We start from the raw sequence: 18,610 nt of genomic DNA, 5'->3' as shown, positions 1-18,610 counted from the left end.
TTACTAGGAAGAGTAGTTTGAATGACTTCAGCAAATCTGCAGCCACAGCACATTACTAGTTGCTCAAGGCACATCACTAGTCCCTCACAGAACATCACTAGTCTCTCACAGCACATCACTAGTCTCCCTTGTCCCTCCCAGAACATTACTAGTCTCCCACAGGACATCACTGGTCTCTCACCTTACATCACTAGTCTCTTACATAACATCACTATCTCTAACAGGACGGCATCAGTCATACAGAGCACATCACTAGTCTTTCACAGATCACTAGTCTCTTACAGGACATCACTAGTCGCTCTAGTCCCTCTCAGGACATTGCTAGTCTCTCTAGTACCTCACAGGATATTGCTTATCTCTCACAGGACATCACTAGTCTCTCTAGATCCTCTCAGATATAGCGAATCACTGACAGAACATCACTAGTCTCTCTCGTACCTCACAGGACATCACTAGTCTCTCACAGGACATCACTAGTCTCTCTAGTCCCTCACAGGACATTGCTAGTCTCTTAAAGGACATCTCCAGTCTTTTTAATCCCTCACAGGACATCGCTAGTCTCTCACAGGACAACACTAGTCTCTCTAGTCCCTCACAGGTAATGCCAGTCTCTCAAAGGACATCACCAGTTTCTCACAGGACATCACTCGTCTCTCTAGTCCCTCACAGGACATTGCTAGTCTCTCAAAGGACATCTCCAGTCTTTCTAATCCCTCACAGGACATCGCTAGTCTCTCTAGTCCCTCACAGATAATGCCAGTCTCTCAAAGGACATCACCAGTTTCTCACAGGACATCACTAGTCTCTCTAGTCTCTCACAGGATATTGCTAGTCTCTCAAAGGACATCTCCAGTCTTTCTAATCCCTCACAGGACATAGCTAGTCTCTCACAGGACAACACTAGTCTCTCTAGTCCCTCACAGGTAATGCTAGTCTCTCAAAGGACATCACCAGTTTCTCACAGGACATCACTAGTCTCTCTAGTCCCTCACAGGATATTGCTAGTCTGTCAAAGGACATCACCAGTTTCTCACAGGACATCACTAGTCTCTCTAGTCCCTCACAGGATATTGCTAGTCTGTCAAAGGACATCACCAGTTTCTCACAGGACATCACTAGTCTCTCATAGGACACCACTGTTCACTCTGGTCCTTCACAGCACTAGTCTCTCTAGTCCCTCACAGGATATTGCTAGTCTCTTGCAGGACATCACTGGTCACTCTAGTCGCTCAAAGGACATCACTAGTTTCTCACAGGACATCACTAGTCTCTCACAGGACATTACTAGTCTCTCTTGTCCCTCACAGGACATCACTAGTCTCCCTAGTCCCTCACAGGACATCCCTAGTCTCTCACAGGATATTGCAAGTCTTTCTAGTCTCTCACAGGATATTGCTAGTCTCTCGCAGAACATCACTAGTTTCTCACAGGACATCGCTAGTCTCTCACAGGACATCACTAGTCTCTCTAGTCCCTCACAGGATATCCCTAGTTTCTCACAGGACATCAGTAGTCTTGTTAGTCTCTCACAGGACATTGCTAGTCCTTCTAATCTCTCACAGGATATTGCTAGTCTCTCGCAGAACATCACTAGTTTCTCACAAGACATCACTAGTCTCTCTAGTCCCTCACAGGACATCGCTAGTCTCTCACAGAACATCACTAGTCTTTCTAGTCTCTCACAGGACATCACTAGTCTTTCTAGTCCCTCACAGGACATCGCTAGTCTCTCACAGGACATCACTTGTCTCCCTAGTCCCTCACAGGATTTCCCTAGTGTCTCACAGGACATCAGTAGTCTCATTAGTCTCTCACAGGATATTGCTAGTCTCTCGCAGAACATCACTAGTTTCTCACAGGACATCACTAGTCTCTCTAGTCCCTCACATGACAGTGATAGTCTCTCTAGTACCTCAAAGGACATCACTAGTTTCTCACAGGACATCACTAGTCTCTCTCAGGAAATCACTAATCTCTCTAGTCCCTCACAGGACATTGCTAGTCTCTCACAGGACATCGATAGTCTCTCTAGTACCTAACAGGTCATTGATAGTCTCTAGTACCTCACAGGACATTGCTAGTATTTCACAGGACATCACTAGTCTCTCACGGGACATTGCTAGTCTCTCATAGGACATCAGTCTCTCTAGTCCCTCACAGGACATCGCTAGTCTCTCATAGGACATCTGCTAGTCTTTCATAGGACATCAGTAGTCTCTCTGGGTTATGACAGGATATTGCTAGTCTCTCACAGGACATCAATAGTCTCTCTAGTCCCTCACAGGAAATCACTAGTCTCTTACAGGACATCACTAGTCTCTCTAGTCATTCAAAGGACATTGTTTGTGTCTCACAGGACATCATTAGTCTGTCAGAGCGCATCACTCTCTAGTCCCTCTAAGAACATCACTAGTCTTTCAAAGACATCACTAGTCTCTCTAGTCTTCCTCAACATGGCTGTACTTCTGTCCTTTCAGCTTCATATTCAGTCATTTCTAGTTATCAAATGTGCCGTCTACCCTCACTAAGGGTCATGGCTTCTTGAACAGCTGCTCCCAGCTGTTGAGCCCACAAAACCATTTAAATAACTGCGCAATAAGAATGTCTTGTAATTCCCTACCAAGCCCCAAAGGCAGTTGCACAGAGACTTGAAACTAGAAGGGAAATGTGCCCCAGTGGGCCACATACCAATGTAGCACATTTAGTTTGAAAATCAGGATTTCACGGACCGAATGCTGAATTCACTGCATTGAGATACTTAGACAAGAACTGGCCTAATGTTTCTGAACTTTTTATCTTCATCATGATCCTCAAACCACATGCCAGTTGCAAATAACATGCTCCGTCTTCCTGGTTTCCCTGAATCCATGGCTTTTTAGGGGAGACACACAAGGAATTGAAAAGTGAAGAAAGGAGGTCCCTAAAATACTGTAGGCACATTAAAGTTGTTTAAATATAAAATATATTTTAAAAATCTAATTTTGGTCTTTTCATTAATTCAATTATTATTATTTTTTATTAAATAGTAAAAAGATAGTTCTCCCTCAAAAAAATGAAAATGTATTCACTATTTACTCTCCCTCAAGTGATTCCAAACCTTTGTGAATTTCTTTATTCTGTTGAAGACTAAAGAAGATATTTTAAAGCAAGTTGCAAACCTAAATACTATGGAAGTCAGTGGTTACAGGTTTCTATCTATGTTCAACAGAATAAAAGTCAGACAGGTTTGAAACAAGTAAAAATTAGTTATTAGCTTCATTTCAGGCATTCAATTCCTGGCTCACAGACCTTGTGCTTCCTGTCTAAGTACTGTCCTATCACAATAATGGAGGAAAAATGCAAATATATATATATATATATTTGTATTTTTTATATTTGTATTTTTTATTTGTTTATATTTTTACAAATGTATCATGTATTTTTTAAATATATTAATTCATTTATTGAAAAAATGCAAGTCATCTTTTTCAAAACTTGCAAAAACTATAGAATAAATGTTTTTATATGAATTTCTAAACTTTATTTTGAGCCTCCTGAGGCTAATGATCAATGCATTTACCCTTTTTATTGAATCTTTAAAAAAAAAAAAAAAGTAACTGAAGTGTTTCTGGCCCAGTTTTGCACCCTGTTCATGGAAAGTGCCAATAATGATTTCCTGTCGTGTTGCTTCCTCTGGCTTCTCCAGCTGTTGATCATATTCGCAGTGGAACATTCCTCACCCCTCCATGCCTCCTGTGTCCCACCGTCCCAGTAGACTCGTCAAAACTGCTGGGCATCAACAACACATTAAAGCACTAACTATGAGGGCTTTGTGTTTTGCATTAGCCTATTGGCTATATAGGACCCTATGATTTCCGCAATGCAGAAATGCAGACGGAATCATGGAATTAGCACGAAATGTCACCGAATGTGTTACATTGTGTATAAATAATTAAAAGTAGTCCTGTACACTTAATCAAATTGTGTTGTGGGCTAGTTTCTCTGTATTTTAAACCGAAAGACTATTTAAATAATAAGGAGACTGTATTCTATTTAAATATATTTGTGTATAAATGATGCCGTCTGGTCTCATTTTAATATTTGAGGATATAAACACACAATCTTTATTTCCAGAGATGGCCTAAGAGTCACTGCAAGTATTTGTAGTAGTTTTTAGAAAGAAAAAGCTGTTGTCGGCATATAAAACTTCTGCATCTACATCACAACCCATCAAAATAAACGTCTGTGTTTTCTTGTGTTTTTATTTTTTAATTTTAGAAAAAACTTAAATCATTTTATAGGGTTTTATAGGACATAGTCTGTACCTCTAATGAAAATAGCTATATTTTTGTATATTTAAAAATTCTTCAAAACATTTAGTAATTATGTAAGTATAAGTAAGCAAAATTTATGACAATATTATAGCGTTTTTGGTTATTTAAATTTTTTTTATTATGTTTAACGTCTCTATACACTGCTAAAAAATAAGTAAACGGAACATTTAAAGGTGCAGTAAGTTTGACACCTAGTCGTTGAACTAGGTATTGTATTCCTGGTTCAAGAAACATGCAAGCATAGGTTGCCAGATTGACGACATCAACTAGGGTGTGCCTGACTATCAAGCCTAAAGGCTGATTTAAGTCTGATTTAGACCTTTTAAATAATAGCAACGACTTGCAATAGAAGGAATATTTTCCATATTAAATTGAGTTTTTTTAAACAACACCTGAAATTATATTTTAGAAATGGCGTCTATTTCTTGCTGAACAACAAAAAACTGACAATGATCACTTCAGGTACACCTCATGTTCTTCATTCAGTGTTCAATGCCAACAATGTGAGTTTGAATGCTATTTTAGATGACATTTATTGCCATACTACTGAAAGCAGCAGCAGATAGTTCACCTCAGATCTTTAAAATAAAATAAACAGTTTGAAATTTAACTTTAGAACTGTGACTCCAACTGACCATACCAACATATATCAGTGATTCAGTATGTACTTTTAATAATGTTAAAGAAGTTTAATATGTATTAATTAGATTATAAACCTTGCCATTTCGGTCGGCTTTGCAGTAAGTGCACTATTCTGTGCTTCTGAATGGCTGTACTTAAAAATTCTGTCGTGTTTCGTCTAATGCAAACAGCCAAACTGCTTATAACTGCAAATCAGTCATGTAGCATATTGTTAGGACACGGGGTTACAATGTAACGTGCTCATCTAATGTTTACATCATAATTATTTTATTTGCTAATTAAGAACCACCTCATGTGAAACTCTGAATCTGCATCTCATTTCAGAGTCAGATGCACACTTTAAGGGCCTTCCTGACTGACTGAATGAATTATATGCATGGTTTTCCATCAAGGCAACCCGGGGTGCTGAAATATAATTGGCTAAACTGGCAGTGGGCGGGACCAACGAACCAAAACAAAGACAGCCGTTCCATGACGTAACTGGCATTTTCAAAGCAGAACAACTGACTTCAGCATTGTTTTTCAGATAATCAAGAATGTTCACTTAGCATGTTTCTTAAATATCTGCAAACATATTATGGTATTTTAGGCTCAAAATTGTACATAAAGCACCTTTAAAAACACAATGTTATTTTTTTGAGCTGTATATTTTTGTAAAATTTAAATTATGAAACTCTTTTTTTTTAATTGATTGGGCATGTTTTGTACTACTAATGTATCTTGGAAAATTAAAAATAAACTAGTGATAAAAATAAAACTGAATTTGGGAAAGAAATATAACTGATTTGATAGCTCCCCAGCTATAGGGCGCAGGTTTGAGAACAGCAGCGAATTAATTGTTTATGTTCTGGGCTTGAGCTGGCAGAACCAGGTGCAGGCAGCAACCGCATGAGCTAAAGCTGATAATCTCCAGCAGTAATGATGATTTTGGCCTTCACTTTGCAAAAACACACACACATTGCTTATCTGAGACTGTGACGTCCCGGCGAGTACAAAGGGAGGGAGAGCGCATGCACCCAGACGCCCGTTTGTCCTGCTGAATGGGTGGTCAGAGAGATTAAGAGGATGCTGATGATTTTTGGAATGCCTGTTTTCTTGCCCTAAAGGTCTTCAGGAAACCCTCCCTTAATGAGGAGCAAGACCACAGTGAAAGAACACTTAGAAATTAAGCTTTCAGTTTTTGCAGGGATGACTTAGAAAAAAAAATATTTTCAGTTCATCATCCCCCAAAATGAAATGTCTCCACACTCATGTACATTCATGAAGATCCTATGTAAGAGCTGCTGAAGTGGTGGTTTGTGATTCATTGCAGGAGAACTAAAATCTTTTTAGAAATATTTTTTTGAGAAAATCACCTTTAAAAAGATGTATTGTAGTTGAGTCTTCAGACGCAAATTGATGTAGTGCAATTTTCAATGTTGTCTTTACTATTATTTGACTGAAAATAAAATCAACACCAAAAGACTAGAGGCTTAGTAACTACTAGCTAGTTTGTTACTAAATTTGTTCTTCCTTTGTTTGCACCACTTGTTCCTAAGGCAGAACATACTGTAGTTAATAGGCTCTAAGATCTCCGTAAAGTACTAATTTGTTGTCACATTGAATGATGAACTGTAATTCCCAATAAATAGCCTTCAAATTGTTAAACTCTTAAATAATTCTGCATTTATATACGTTGCTCCAAAAAGCCCTACAAAATATCGTGAACACAACTATTCAATGAAAAAGAGTGAGGGATGGACAAATGACATTTTTATAGTACATTACATTAAACTCAATCACTGTAACAGCAATGCATATACCTTCATTATGAACCGAGAATGCGCGTGAAATGAACATGAAGTTATTAATACATTAAAATTGAAGTTATTTTAACATGAAAGAGAAAAGAACAAGGAGAAAAACTCAGTCAATGTCACGATCACCAGCGATCTAATCCTTGCAGATCACTGGAGAACTACACATCTGTCCCTGAACTGGACTACAAATACCATCATGCACCTCACACACACCAGTTCCTGATTCCCCCTGATTACAAACACAACTGGTAACTCATCATAAACTGATTACCTGAACTTTATATTCACCTCTCACACACACACACACACACACACACTTGGCTGAGTTTTGTTGTTGAAACTTTACAAAGCGTTTCCGTGTCTTGTTGTTCCTTGCCATCTTTCCTGACCCTCGCCTTGTCTATTGTTTATGCCGTTAGCTGCCTGTAATGATCTTTTTGCCTGTGACCCGAATACTCTTTTGGTTTGTCTTTTATGTAACCATTTGCTCTTGTCTGTGACCATTGCCTGCCTGACTACTCATTAATAAAGAAGTTGCATTAGGAACTCTCATTTGTAATGATGGATTTAAATGACACAGAACACTCTTTGAAAGAAAATTAAACACTTCTTTCACAAACTGCGGGAAAAAAAACATGTGTGAGATTTGACCAGACATTAAAAACTAAATAGATGCAAAAGGGAGAACTTGAGGTTCTTCATTCTCATCACAAGAGCTTTATTGTCATTCCACTACATGTGTGGACATACAGTGGAATGAAATGCTGTGTCTCCTGCTTCAGAAATAAACATAGTCATAAATAAGAACACAACACGGGACGCTATTTTAAATCTATATATGGTAACATACCAGAGAGGTAATCTATATAACTATGCGTATATTATACATGCTTAAACTATAGACATAACCTAAGACAGGCTGTACTAGTACTTTTACATAAGACATAACAATATTGTACAACCTCTTTGATGTTAGTCTAGGGTAAAAAGAATAACATTTAAGGTGTAGAAAATTACTAAGTGTTGGTGGAAGGAAAAGAACTAGACAACTGAAATGCCAACCAAAAGTGATTTAATGTGATGAAAACCATACAAACGCCCCATATATATGTGTATGTGTATATATATATATATATATATATATATATATATATATATATATATATATATATATATATATATATATATATATATATATATATATATATACACACACACACACAAAAATAAATAATTATAATAATGAAAAAAGTATCAAGCAAAATATTAGTTCAACTCAGTAGTAAGGGGGTGATAGTGAAGCCAAACAAAAGAAATAAATATAAGAAAACAATTCTAACTCGAGAATAACCCCTTACCTCGCCTATTGAAACAAAAGAAAAGTCTTCAGCGCTGCGCACCATATTCTTCTAAAATGACGAGTAAATAAAAACAAAAGATGGCGTTCACCTCTTACCTGGTGTTTTAACATTAAATTTCCTATGTGTTTGCAAGATGGAAGTCATACGACATCTTCCCTATCCACCTTACTCTCTGAGAAAAGAGTGAACTTGAAATATTTGAAGCTGGAAAGAGCTGCGCCATCAAAGTAACAAATCAAACAAAACAAAAAGGTGCAAAAATCACAAAAGGGTACAAAAGAATTTCCCAAAGGAAAGTTAAGCGAAAACATCCACAATCAAAATCATGTCAGCAAAAATATGCTAAAACAATTTCAAAGAAAAGTGCGCTCCCCTCCGCTCTTCCTGGCGTCCTTTTTATATGGATGTGCCCAATGATGACAGGTCTCCTGACCAATCAGCTGTCGGTGTAGGAGGACCTAACAAAAAATGACATGCACGGAGAGAGAGAGAGAGAGAGCGCGAGAGAGAGAGAGAAAGCAATAACGGGAGGAAAAATACAACCAATAGATGTCTACGGACGTAACAATATTGTGCAAATGAGATATTTAAGGTTGATGAAAGCAAGTAATAGCATGATTTGTGGTACTTTCGCAAGTAAACATTGTTTTCCTCATTAACTCCTTGTAAGATGGAGTTTAAGTAGTGTTTCTACAGGTGGTTTGTCAAGCCCACTCACCTGTCTGAGGCACACTCAGAAATGCAAAGTGTTTTTATAGAGATATTGAGTGATTTAAAAAAAAAGCGTCTGGTAATAAAAAAAAAGAGTTGTGTTTTCTACAGGTGGTTTGTCAAGCCCACTCACCTGTGTGAGGCACACTCAGAATTGCATAATAATTTTATAGAGATATGGAGTGATTTTAAGAAAGAATCTGGTGCAAGAGTCTGTTAAAGTGTCAGACAGATAAAAGAGGTGGTTTGTCAAGCCCACTTACCTGTGTGAGGCACATTCAAAATTGCATAATATTTATCTTTTGTGTGTGTGTGTGTGTGTGTGGTGTGGTGCAGTATGGTGTGGTGGGGAGAAGAGAAGAGGGGATCCTGGTTTTGGGAGCTGGGATTGTGGATAATATTTCAGAGGGGTGTATGATGATTGGAGTTGAGGGCTCTAACAGCTTGTGGAAAGAAACTCAATCAATGTAAACTAATCTCGCTGTCATCTTATTTCTACCGTTATACATGGACAAAGGCTGATGTAAATATTTAGTGGGAATGTAGTTGGATAAAGTTATTATGTTTAAACTAAGTTCAGTAATGCAACACAACTATCTATTAGTACATACGTTGTAACTTAGTGTCCCTTTTACATTGTAACTACATTGTTTTGGGTTCCAGTGTCTTGCCTTAAAGGAACCCATTATTTATAAGTACAAAGACACATTCTAAATGAAATATAAAGATTTTATGTAACCGTCAATGCCAATGAAAACCTTTATTTTAGGAGTGTAGTGGGCATTAGACTGATGTTTTCCACATTCAGCTGCTGTAATTCAATACGTGTGAAACGCATACACAGGCTGAAGCAGCTAATTGATACTGTCGAGAGCTGTCAGACAGGAGGCTTGTTCACAGACACGTCGTACACGTAAATAAGTTAATGGGGACGGTCTGGAAAGTCAAACACAACGATCTGGGCTCCTTAAAACATGTGGCATGCCAAGGGTGTCACTGACACCGGCCTGGGGTATGACGGGAATGAAGAGGAGAGACAGCTGATTCTGCAGTCCAGCAACAGTGCTCGATCCTGTTGATCATTACATATAATGCGTTCTTGCTGAATAAAGGTGACTGTAAACTTGTTATGTTACAGAAGGAATCAATAAAATTTTTTTAAACTTCTGTTTATTGAAACGCACCAAAAAAAAAAGACAAGGAAAGGAAGGAAGAAAGCTGATTAGGCAATCGAGCAAAAGCAGTGGATCATAGCGATCATATAACTGTATGTTCTATAAAAAATAATAATATGTACACTACCGTTCAAATTGTACTATTACTTTTATTTTATTTAACTTTATTTTATTTTTAAGTATAAATTAATTAATAGTTTTAATCAATATAATTTTAATCCTTTTATTTATCCTTGCTAAATAAATGTGGCAGCTAACACATGTACTGTATAATGTTACAAAAAATATTTACAGTATGTTGTGTTCTTTCTGGCTTTATATTCAAATAATATTTTTTTTATTTATAGTTAATAATAAAGTAATTAATTGTGTTTTTTGATATTATATCAAAATATTTCTAAAAGATCAAAGAAGTATATATATTTATATACAGTAGTCAACATATGAAGTGGATCATCAACTATTGAACAACACCCATTCTTGTCACTTCAAATATTGACTATATATATATATATATATATATATATATATATATATATATATATATATATATATATATATATATATTATAGATGGGCATAGATCGTTTTTTTAATCTAGATTAATATCACTGTAATCTTGGAATTAATCTAGATTAAAATGGCTCATTTGAATTCTGCCGAAAGCATTTAGAATATGTGTGCTCCCCAAATAATGACTGAAAGTAAGTCTTTAAGAACGAGTTTCTCAAGCCAGGTGGTGCATTAGACAGGGCTCATCTCCTGTTTCCAAATGCATAACAAACTGCTTGAGAAACTGATCTACTTTTGGTGATGAAAATAAATTATGTTTTATAAGATGTACTTGTGTTTATTAACTGTTTATTCAGTTGAACATGAATTTTGAACTGTAGGCCTACATAAGCTTGAAACAGCGATTTTTTTGATCACCTTAATCCGACTAAAGTCATAACTGAACTAAACAGAAATGGAATTAAGACATGTGGAGTGTGCATATATTAGTAGCATTATTGAAGTAAACACCGCAATCAAACTATTACCGTCATGTAGGACTTATTGTCATGTTCAAGAAACCAGTCTGAGATGATTCGCGGTTTATGACATGGTGTGTTATCCTGCTGGACGTAGCCATCAGAAGATGGGTACACTGTGGTCATAAAGGGATGGACATGGTCAGCAACAATACTCAGGCAGGCTGTGGCATTGACACGATGCTCAATTGGTACTAATTGGCCCAAAGTGTGCAAAGAAAATATCCCACACACCAATACACCACAACCACCAGCCTGAACCGTTGATTCAAGGCAGGATGGATCAATCTTTCCGTTAAACAGAACTTGGGCAAAAAAAATATATATATACTGTAAAAGGATTCAAATTTATCAGGAAGGCTAATAATTTTGACTATGCTATGTCATTGGGCGTATTTACTTTTTCTTTTACGAGTGACTGTAAAGACATTTAAAATGTTACAAATAATTGCTGATCTTTTCAACTTTCTATTGATCAAAAAAAGAAAAAAATGTAAAAGGTAAGTCAGCTGATTCAGCATTTGAGTAAAAGTCAGGATCTTGCTCCGCTGTCTGCTTTTGTCTTTGCTCCAGTTTTCTGTCTGGCTGTGTATTTTAGTGGAGGTGTAATGAAACTGCCAGCTAAAGCCTCTGAAAGTCTGCACTGAGGAAGCAGCAGTGCAGGAGCTGGAAAAAAATGTGAATTGTGCAATGAAAGATGATCCATGCTGAATTATCACGCTGTGTCTCTCCTTACAGCAGAGATTAATCCCTAATCAGCCGGTGTGAGGAAACCGGAGACGACCAACTGTCTGCCTCTCCAGAGACCCAAGCGCATGTCGGTCCTGTCCCGCACTGTCTGTATGTGCTGGAGACGTGTTCAAATGTTTATGTTGCAGGTGCTTGATGTGTCACGCTTGCCTCAGCACATGTAACACAGGATCATGATACCAGACTCACTCGCTCTCTCCCTTCTCACCCTCCTCAAAATGCCACCGGCTGGATTAAGTGTTACTGTATTACATTATCAGTTCACCCTCAGGCTTCTTTTCTCTGCTGCATTGACGTGTATAACCTAGTCCAGCTTCTTAAAGTGACAGTTCACCTTAAAAATTAAATACTGTCATCATTTGATCCAAACCAGATGGAGTTTTTTTTTTATTTCTGTTGAACACAACTTGAGATATTTTGAAGAATGATGGAAACAATTTAACATTCTGAGTATTTTTATTCCTACTATGAAAGTCAGTGAGGGAGGGACGGTGGCTCAGTGGTTAGCACTGTTGCCGAACATTAAGATGGTTGCTGGTTCGAGTCCCAGCTAGGTCAGTTGGCGTTTCTATGTGGACTTTGCATGTTCTCCCTGTGTTGGCGTGGGTTTCCTCTGGGTGCTCGGGTTTCCCCCACAAGTCCAAAGACATGTGCTATAGGTGAATTTAATAAACTAAATTGTCTGTAGTTTGAATGTGAGAGTGTATGGGTGGTTCCTAGTTTTGGGTTGCTGCTGGAAGGGCATCTGCTGTGTAAAACATATGCTGGATAAGTTGGCGGTTCATTCCGCTGTGGTGACCCTTGATGAATAAAGGGACTAAGCCGAAGGAAAATTAATTAATAAATGAATGAATAGAAGTCATCGGCTACTGTCTTCTACAGATATCTTTGTGTTCACAATTTTTTGTTATTTTTTGTGGGATGGTCTGTCATTTTTACTCTATAAGCTGATTGCTGTTTTGCTGTCTACATGAGTAGCATGAAAGAGAATTTGAAGTGACTCCTTTGAAGCACTCTTCATAGGTAGCAGCTTGATAATGATCCCTTGCTTAATGCAAATAGTGCTCTTCAGAGAAGCATGGGAGAATTGCTTGAGAGGTGCACGTGAGACGTTAGCATGTTGCTAAGCAAACATTAAATATAATCCCAAAAAATTTGTAATGCAAACTCTATTATTATTATTATTATTATTATTATTATTATTATTATTATTATTATTATAAATCTGTATTTTTAAATAAAATAACAAATATAAAATAGCCAAGGCATTGCCATGTTTTCAGACATGTCTGTATTCATGTTTATTACCACAATACCAGTGGTTAACTTAAATTAGAAAGTCTTTCAGAATTCTTTCATTTTTTTTGATTTGTTTAGTTTGTTTCTTCTTTAAGTTGTAGTAGTAATCTTTTTTTGCTATATAGTTTTTATTGTTTATTTGCATCTTGTATTAGTTTTATTAATGCTCGATGTAAATGGGTCAACTATATATATATATATATATATATTGTGGCACGTTGGCGCAGTGAGTAGCAGCAAGAAGGTCGCTGGTTCGAACCTCAGCTGGGTCAGTTGCCATTTCTGTGTGGAGTCTACATGTTCTCCCGTGTTTGCGTGGGTGCTCCAGTTTCCCCCACAAGTCCAAAGACATGGTGAATTGGGTAGGCTAAATTGTTTGTAGAGTATGTGTTGAATAAAATTATCATTGCTTAAAAAAGTTTGAATGGTATTTTACTTTAGTTATAGTTAAAATATAGAAGTGTAAAGAAATATATCTTTAGATGTCTATCATGCCTGTTTATGTAAACTACATGCTTGTTTTTGAAGATGCAGGTTTGACAGCTTTTTTATTTATTTATTTGTTTGTTTTCGTTTGTTGTTGCTAAATCATCTTTGATCCTGCTAAGTTTATACTTAGCACGTTTTAAGTTACAACAAAAAAAAACAACAGATACAAAAGGGGAGATGAAAAAAAATATATAGAAACACATATAAGACATAAAAACAAGCTAAATAAAATGTCAAATTGATAGTTTTCACGTGTCGTCACATCATCAGGGGAAGTATCTTCCGCTGACTGCCAAGTCATGGGCTTAGTAGTAATTTCTCTTTTTAAGCTCTCCCAAAAAACGGATAATTGTTGTGCAATAAGATATAGCGTTATCCCAACATACGACACGCCTGGCATGTGCAGAATCCCTTTAGAAAATGAACAAACAGAATTTATGGATTTGTGTCGAATGTTAGGATCATTGACCCATAACAATCTATGGTACCTACACTGTCAGTACGTTTGTATGCTTTTTATACAATTTCTATTCTAATTTGCAGGTTAAAAGCAATTAAAGTATAAATTTGAAAAGCAAAATCAAAGTATAAATAGCAAAAGTGAATGAATAGATTTTAACAGAGCAAATATTAAACTAAGCAACAAAAAACCACACTAAATATATAAGCAGACGCTTACGAACGGTATCAATACCAACTAAATCGCAGAGGAATATCTAAATGAAAGGTTTTAAAAACAGCTGCAGGTGCAGTATATGGATCGCAAGTGCCCACAATTTACGGATAATATCTTTGTTTTGTTTTGTTGTTATGTGATCCAAATATTCGTAGCTTAAAACTTACAGAAATATGACTGATTTGTGCTACATTTCCATATAGATCCCAGTATAGATGCCATTACGGCCCATTAGATTTTTTTGCTGGGCAGCCTCCACACAGGTCATGTGACTGAAAACTATCAACTGGCCAGTGAAAACAAACGGGTTGTTAGAACAGTTGACCAGTTTTACCACCTCCTTCCTTCCCCTAACTGTATTTATTTCACTTTCACTCTCTTGCAGAAGAGCACCAGTTGACCCTATGGAGTATCCAGTGCAGCAGTGGTCAGCACACAGAGACCCAGCACAATACCCAAATCCTCAGTCAGGCTACCACCCCGGCTACCCTCCTCTTCCCAGAGAGACCTATCCTCGCCCACTGGACCCTCGTCAGGGCGACGCCGGCTTCTACCACCCTCTTCCACAGCAGAGAGGTCCACTTCGACAGGATGTCCCCCCATCTCCCACCATACCCATCAGAGGCCCTCGTTTTGACACCATGAACCGCGGCGGCTACCGAAACACCAGCCCAGAGCGATACGCCTACGGAGAGCCTCGACACTCCGACCCAAGACAGAAGAGTCCCATGACGGCAGCTGTTTAACACAATCATTCCTTTTCCAATGTATGAAGTTTCTGGAACAAACACCAAACACAACCACCATTACCTACAGGTGTTTACATGCTTCTACTAACAGTTTTGCCTTGATAGCCAAAGCTGCGTCTTAGGGTTTTGACACAGCTTTCGATCATATGTAACTCAGACGGTCCCTCCATATGTTCATGTGTCTGTAGGACGAATGTTGGCTCTCAGATGATTGGCAAGATCCAGATATAAACCCATTCCAGAACCACTTTTATTGGCGCAATCTTTACATCTGTCATTTCAAACTGTGTCATACGTGTGCTAATGTGTGTCTGCTTGTGTATAAATCTTTAAAAGGATAGATCGCTTAACAATGAACGTTTTTTGCTGGTAATTTACTCACTCTCAAGCCATTTGAAAAGGATAGTTCACCTAAAATTCATCATTTTACATGCGGTAACACTTTAAAGTAAGAGCACATGAATAATGATGCGTTAATATGCAAACTGAGCATTACTTTATTATGAACTCAGGATGAGTTAATGCATGTGCTAATCATCAACTAACGTTAACGACAACATAATTGACATGAGTTCATGAGTGAATTACGACTACTACTTATTAGTACATGATTGTTTGCTAATTATTTTATTAATTACCACATTAGTTTATGTTTAATTTAACCATCATGAACTCATGATAAGTTAAAGTATAATTATATCATGACTTTACTTGGAGGGGCACATCATTATTAACCCATTCTTAACTACACATGAACTCATTCACGTCCAACTAGTGCGTTTACACCGAATAATAGAAAAGTGCTCTGTCAACATCAACATGAACAGTTTAAACACGGGAGTTCATGAGTAGTTATGGATGAGTTAATGGTGATGTTCCCCTCCAAGTAAAGTCATGACATAATCATACATTAAGAGCTCATGAGTTGGTTACATTTAGCTTAGTCTTAGCACATTAATTAACAACATGTTCTGACAAGTAATTAAGGTAGCCATTATTTACTCATAAACTCACTATTGTGACTCATGGTGTAGTTTAACATGTTGTAGTTTACCGTGTTTGTAATTTAGTTCTTGATTAGCGCATGTATTAACTCATCATTATTCATAATAAAGTAATGTTTAGTTTATATATTAATGCATCATTATTCATGTACTATTATTGTAAAGTGTTAACGCTCATCCTTATGTGGTTCCAATACGTTATGGGTTTCTTTATGGATATTTTGAAGAAAACTGAAAACCTATATCCATGGACTTACTGTACATAGTAGGAGATACAATACTATGGAATTTGATGGTTACAGTTTTTTGGCTTTCTTCAAAATATAGTTTTTTCTGTTCAACAGAAGAAAGACAAAGAGTACAAGTGTAGAGTGAGCCAATGATGACAATTTTCATTTTTGGATGAACTGGTCCTTAAAGATACAGGTGAATGTTTTAGGATGTTCTAGAACAGGGGTGTACAAGCTCGGTCCTGGAGGGCCAGTGTCCTGCACAGTTTAGCTCCAACTTCCTTTAACACACCCGCCTGGAAGTTTCTAGTGCAGTGTTTCCCAACCCTGTTCCTGAAGGCACACCAACAGTCCACATTTTCAACCTCTCCCTAATCAATCACACCTGAATCAACTCATCAGAACATTAGAAGAGGCTCCAAAATCTGAAGTTAATGGGTCAGATAAAAGAAACACCGAAAATATGTACTGTTAGTGTGCCTCCAGGAACAGGGTTGGGAAACACTGTTCTAGTGTACCCAGAAAGAGCTTGATTAGCTGGTTCAGGTGTGTTTAATTGGGGTTGGAACTAAAATATGCAGGACACCGGCCCTCCAGGACCGAGTTTGGACACCTCTGTTCTAGAATGTTGAAACTATGGTCTTTAGTGACTCATAAAGGCACATCACAAGCTCTTCAAAAGTCAAAACACATATACAGGCAAAACTAATTTAATACAATGATTTAATACTTTGACATCTTATTAAGAGTAACGTAACATTGTTTATAACATTATTATCTTTAATCCACAGCCTCAGCAAACAGTTTTATAGTGCGTCCGTGTATTTCAAACATTAGGAATTTGAGTTGCTGTGGATTACAGCTTATAATGTGAATTAAAGAAAAATGGATTCTTTTTTTCACAGATTGATTGTTTTGCTTCATAAGACATCAATGTATCATTGAGAGCCATGAGTATTCATTTAGTTTTTCTATATATGTGATTTGTGTTTCAAAATGCAGGTAGCCGTTATCTTGCATTTAATAAATCACTAAGTATCACAGTTTCAGCTTAAACATATTGTAACAAAAGTGTGTGAAGGTGAGTAAATTAACATCCAATTTTGGTAAGACTTGATGGTCCCTATTACACATTTTGTTGACTAAAAGTTGCATTGCAACTACATGCCAATTACTTCTCATTTGAGTATTAGTAGACTGTGTCCTTAATATCTGCTGATACTGCTCCTTCAACATTTAACTGACAATGAGAGACGTTGCAAGTAGATGTCAACTTACTCTAACCCTAACCTCAACCTAACAGCCTACGTATAATCTATTGAGAATTACTTGGTATATAGATGCAATGTAAATCAAATTCAACAAAATGCATTAAAGAGACCATTACAATAAAGTGAGATCCAAATTTTTAGTAGAACTCAATTTACGCTTAATTTTGAATTTGTATTACAGAAGAACATTAACTCATTGAATGAGATGTAAATGAACATGCCACTCTTACAGCATTTGCGTTTACAGCACATAGATCCATAGCAAAAATATAAGAGCAATTTTGCTGAAAATCTCAAGAGTGTTTTGTTTAAAAAAAAAAACAAAAAAAAAAAGCAACAATTCGCAAACCATGATAACTGCCCGTATGTGAAGTCGTATAAACAGAGGAAGATGAAGAATAAGGGGTTGTTTTTCAGGAAAAGGAAAGGAGAGTCCAAAGCACCTCTGACACAGAGGAAGGATGAGAACCGCACGTCTTCCTGGGCTTACAATGAATGATCCCACCTGAATCTACACCTACTGCATGAATGTGTCCCCTTTCAAAAATGGGGTTTGTTTTAAAAAATCATTATATATATATGTATATCATTCCATTTATGTTTAATGGTTTTTCATGTATTTTGGTACTGAAGACTCTCTCTGCATTCAGAGTTCAGGTAACATGATAAATAAAAGTATTATTGATCGTAGTAAGCGATAATCATGTCAAATGTAGCGTTTTACCAAACAGAATGATCTGTGCACCTATTACATTAACACCATGTACAAAAATGTTGTCTTTTATATAACACATTTTCAATAAATATGCATTTGAAACTCACATCTAGCTGCGTATCTGTGGAGAATGATAGAATCCTCCAGTACAATTCGGCTTTTTTATCTCCCAGCCCCCCCTGATAAAAAGCCAACCTGCACGTGTGATAATAGATGGCTGCAAATTAACACAGCAGTAATTATCAATTAAGATGAAGAGGTGATATGCATCTGTGATTACGGTCCAATTTCTAAATTTCAGATGAAATTCGGGCTATTGGAGAATGAAGAGTTTCATGTGATAATTACAAAGGCCGCACACCACATTATCTGCTCAGGATTAATTAGAGCTCTGCG

The 18,610-nt window shown here is 37.0% G+C and overlaps 1 protein-coding gene across 1 annotated transcript in view; it reads left to right on the top strand.

The window, feature by feature from the left end:
- Positions 1 to 18,320, top strand: part of pard3bb (par-3 family cell polarity regulator beta b) — a 641,621-nt gene extending 623,301 nt beyond the window's left edge. The window contains exon 23 of the mRNA XM_056465228.1: positions 14,631 to 18,320. Coding sequence (XP_056321203.1) covers positions 14,631 to 14,991 — 361 coding nt within the window. The 3' untranslated portion in view covers positions 14,992 to 18,320. The remainder of the gene's footprint in view (positions 1 to 14,630) is intronic.
- Positions 18,321 to 18,610: the final 290 nt, after the last annotated feature.

Source organism: Danio aesculapii, chromosome 9 (genome assembly GCF_903798145.1).
Source record: "Danio aesculapii chromosome 9, fDanAes4.1, whole genome shotgun sequence".
NCBI lineage: Eukaryota > Metazoa > Chordata > Actinopteri > Cypriniformes > Danionidae > Danio > Danio aesculapii.
The sequence above is the reverse complement of the archived record's forward strand: the minus strand, read 5'-3'. Positions and strand labels throughout refer to the sequence as shown.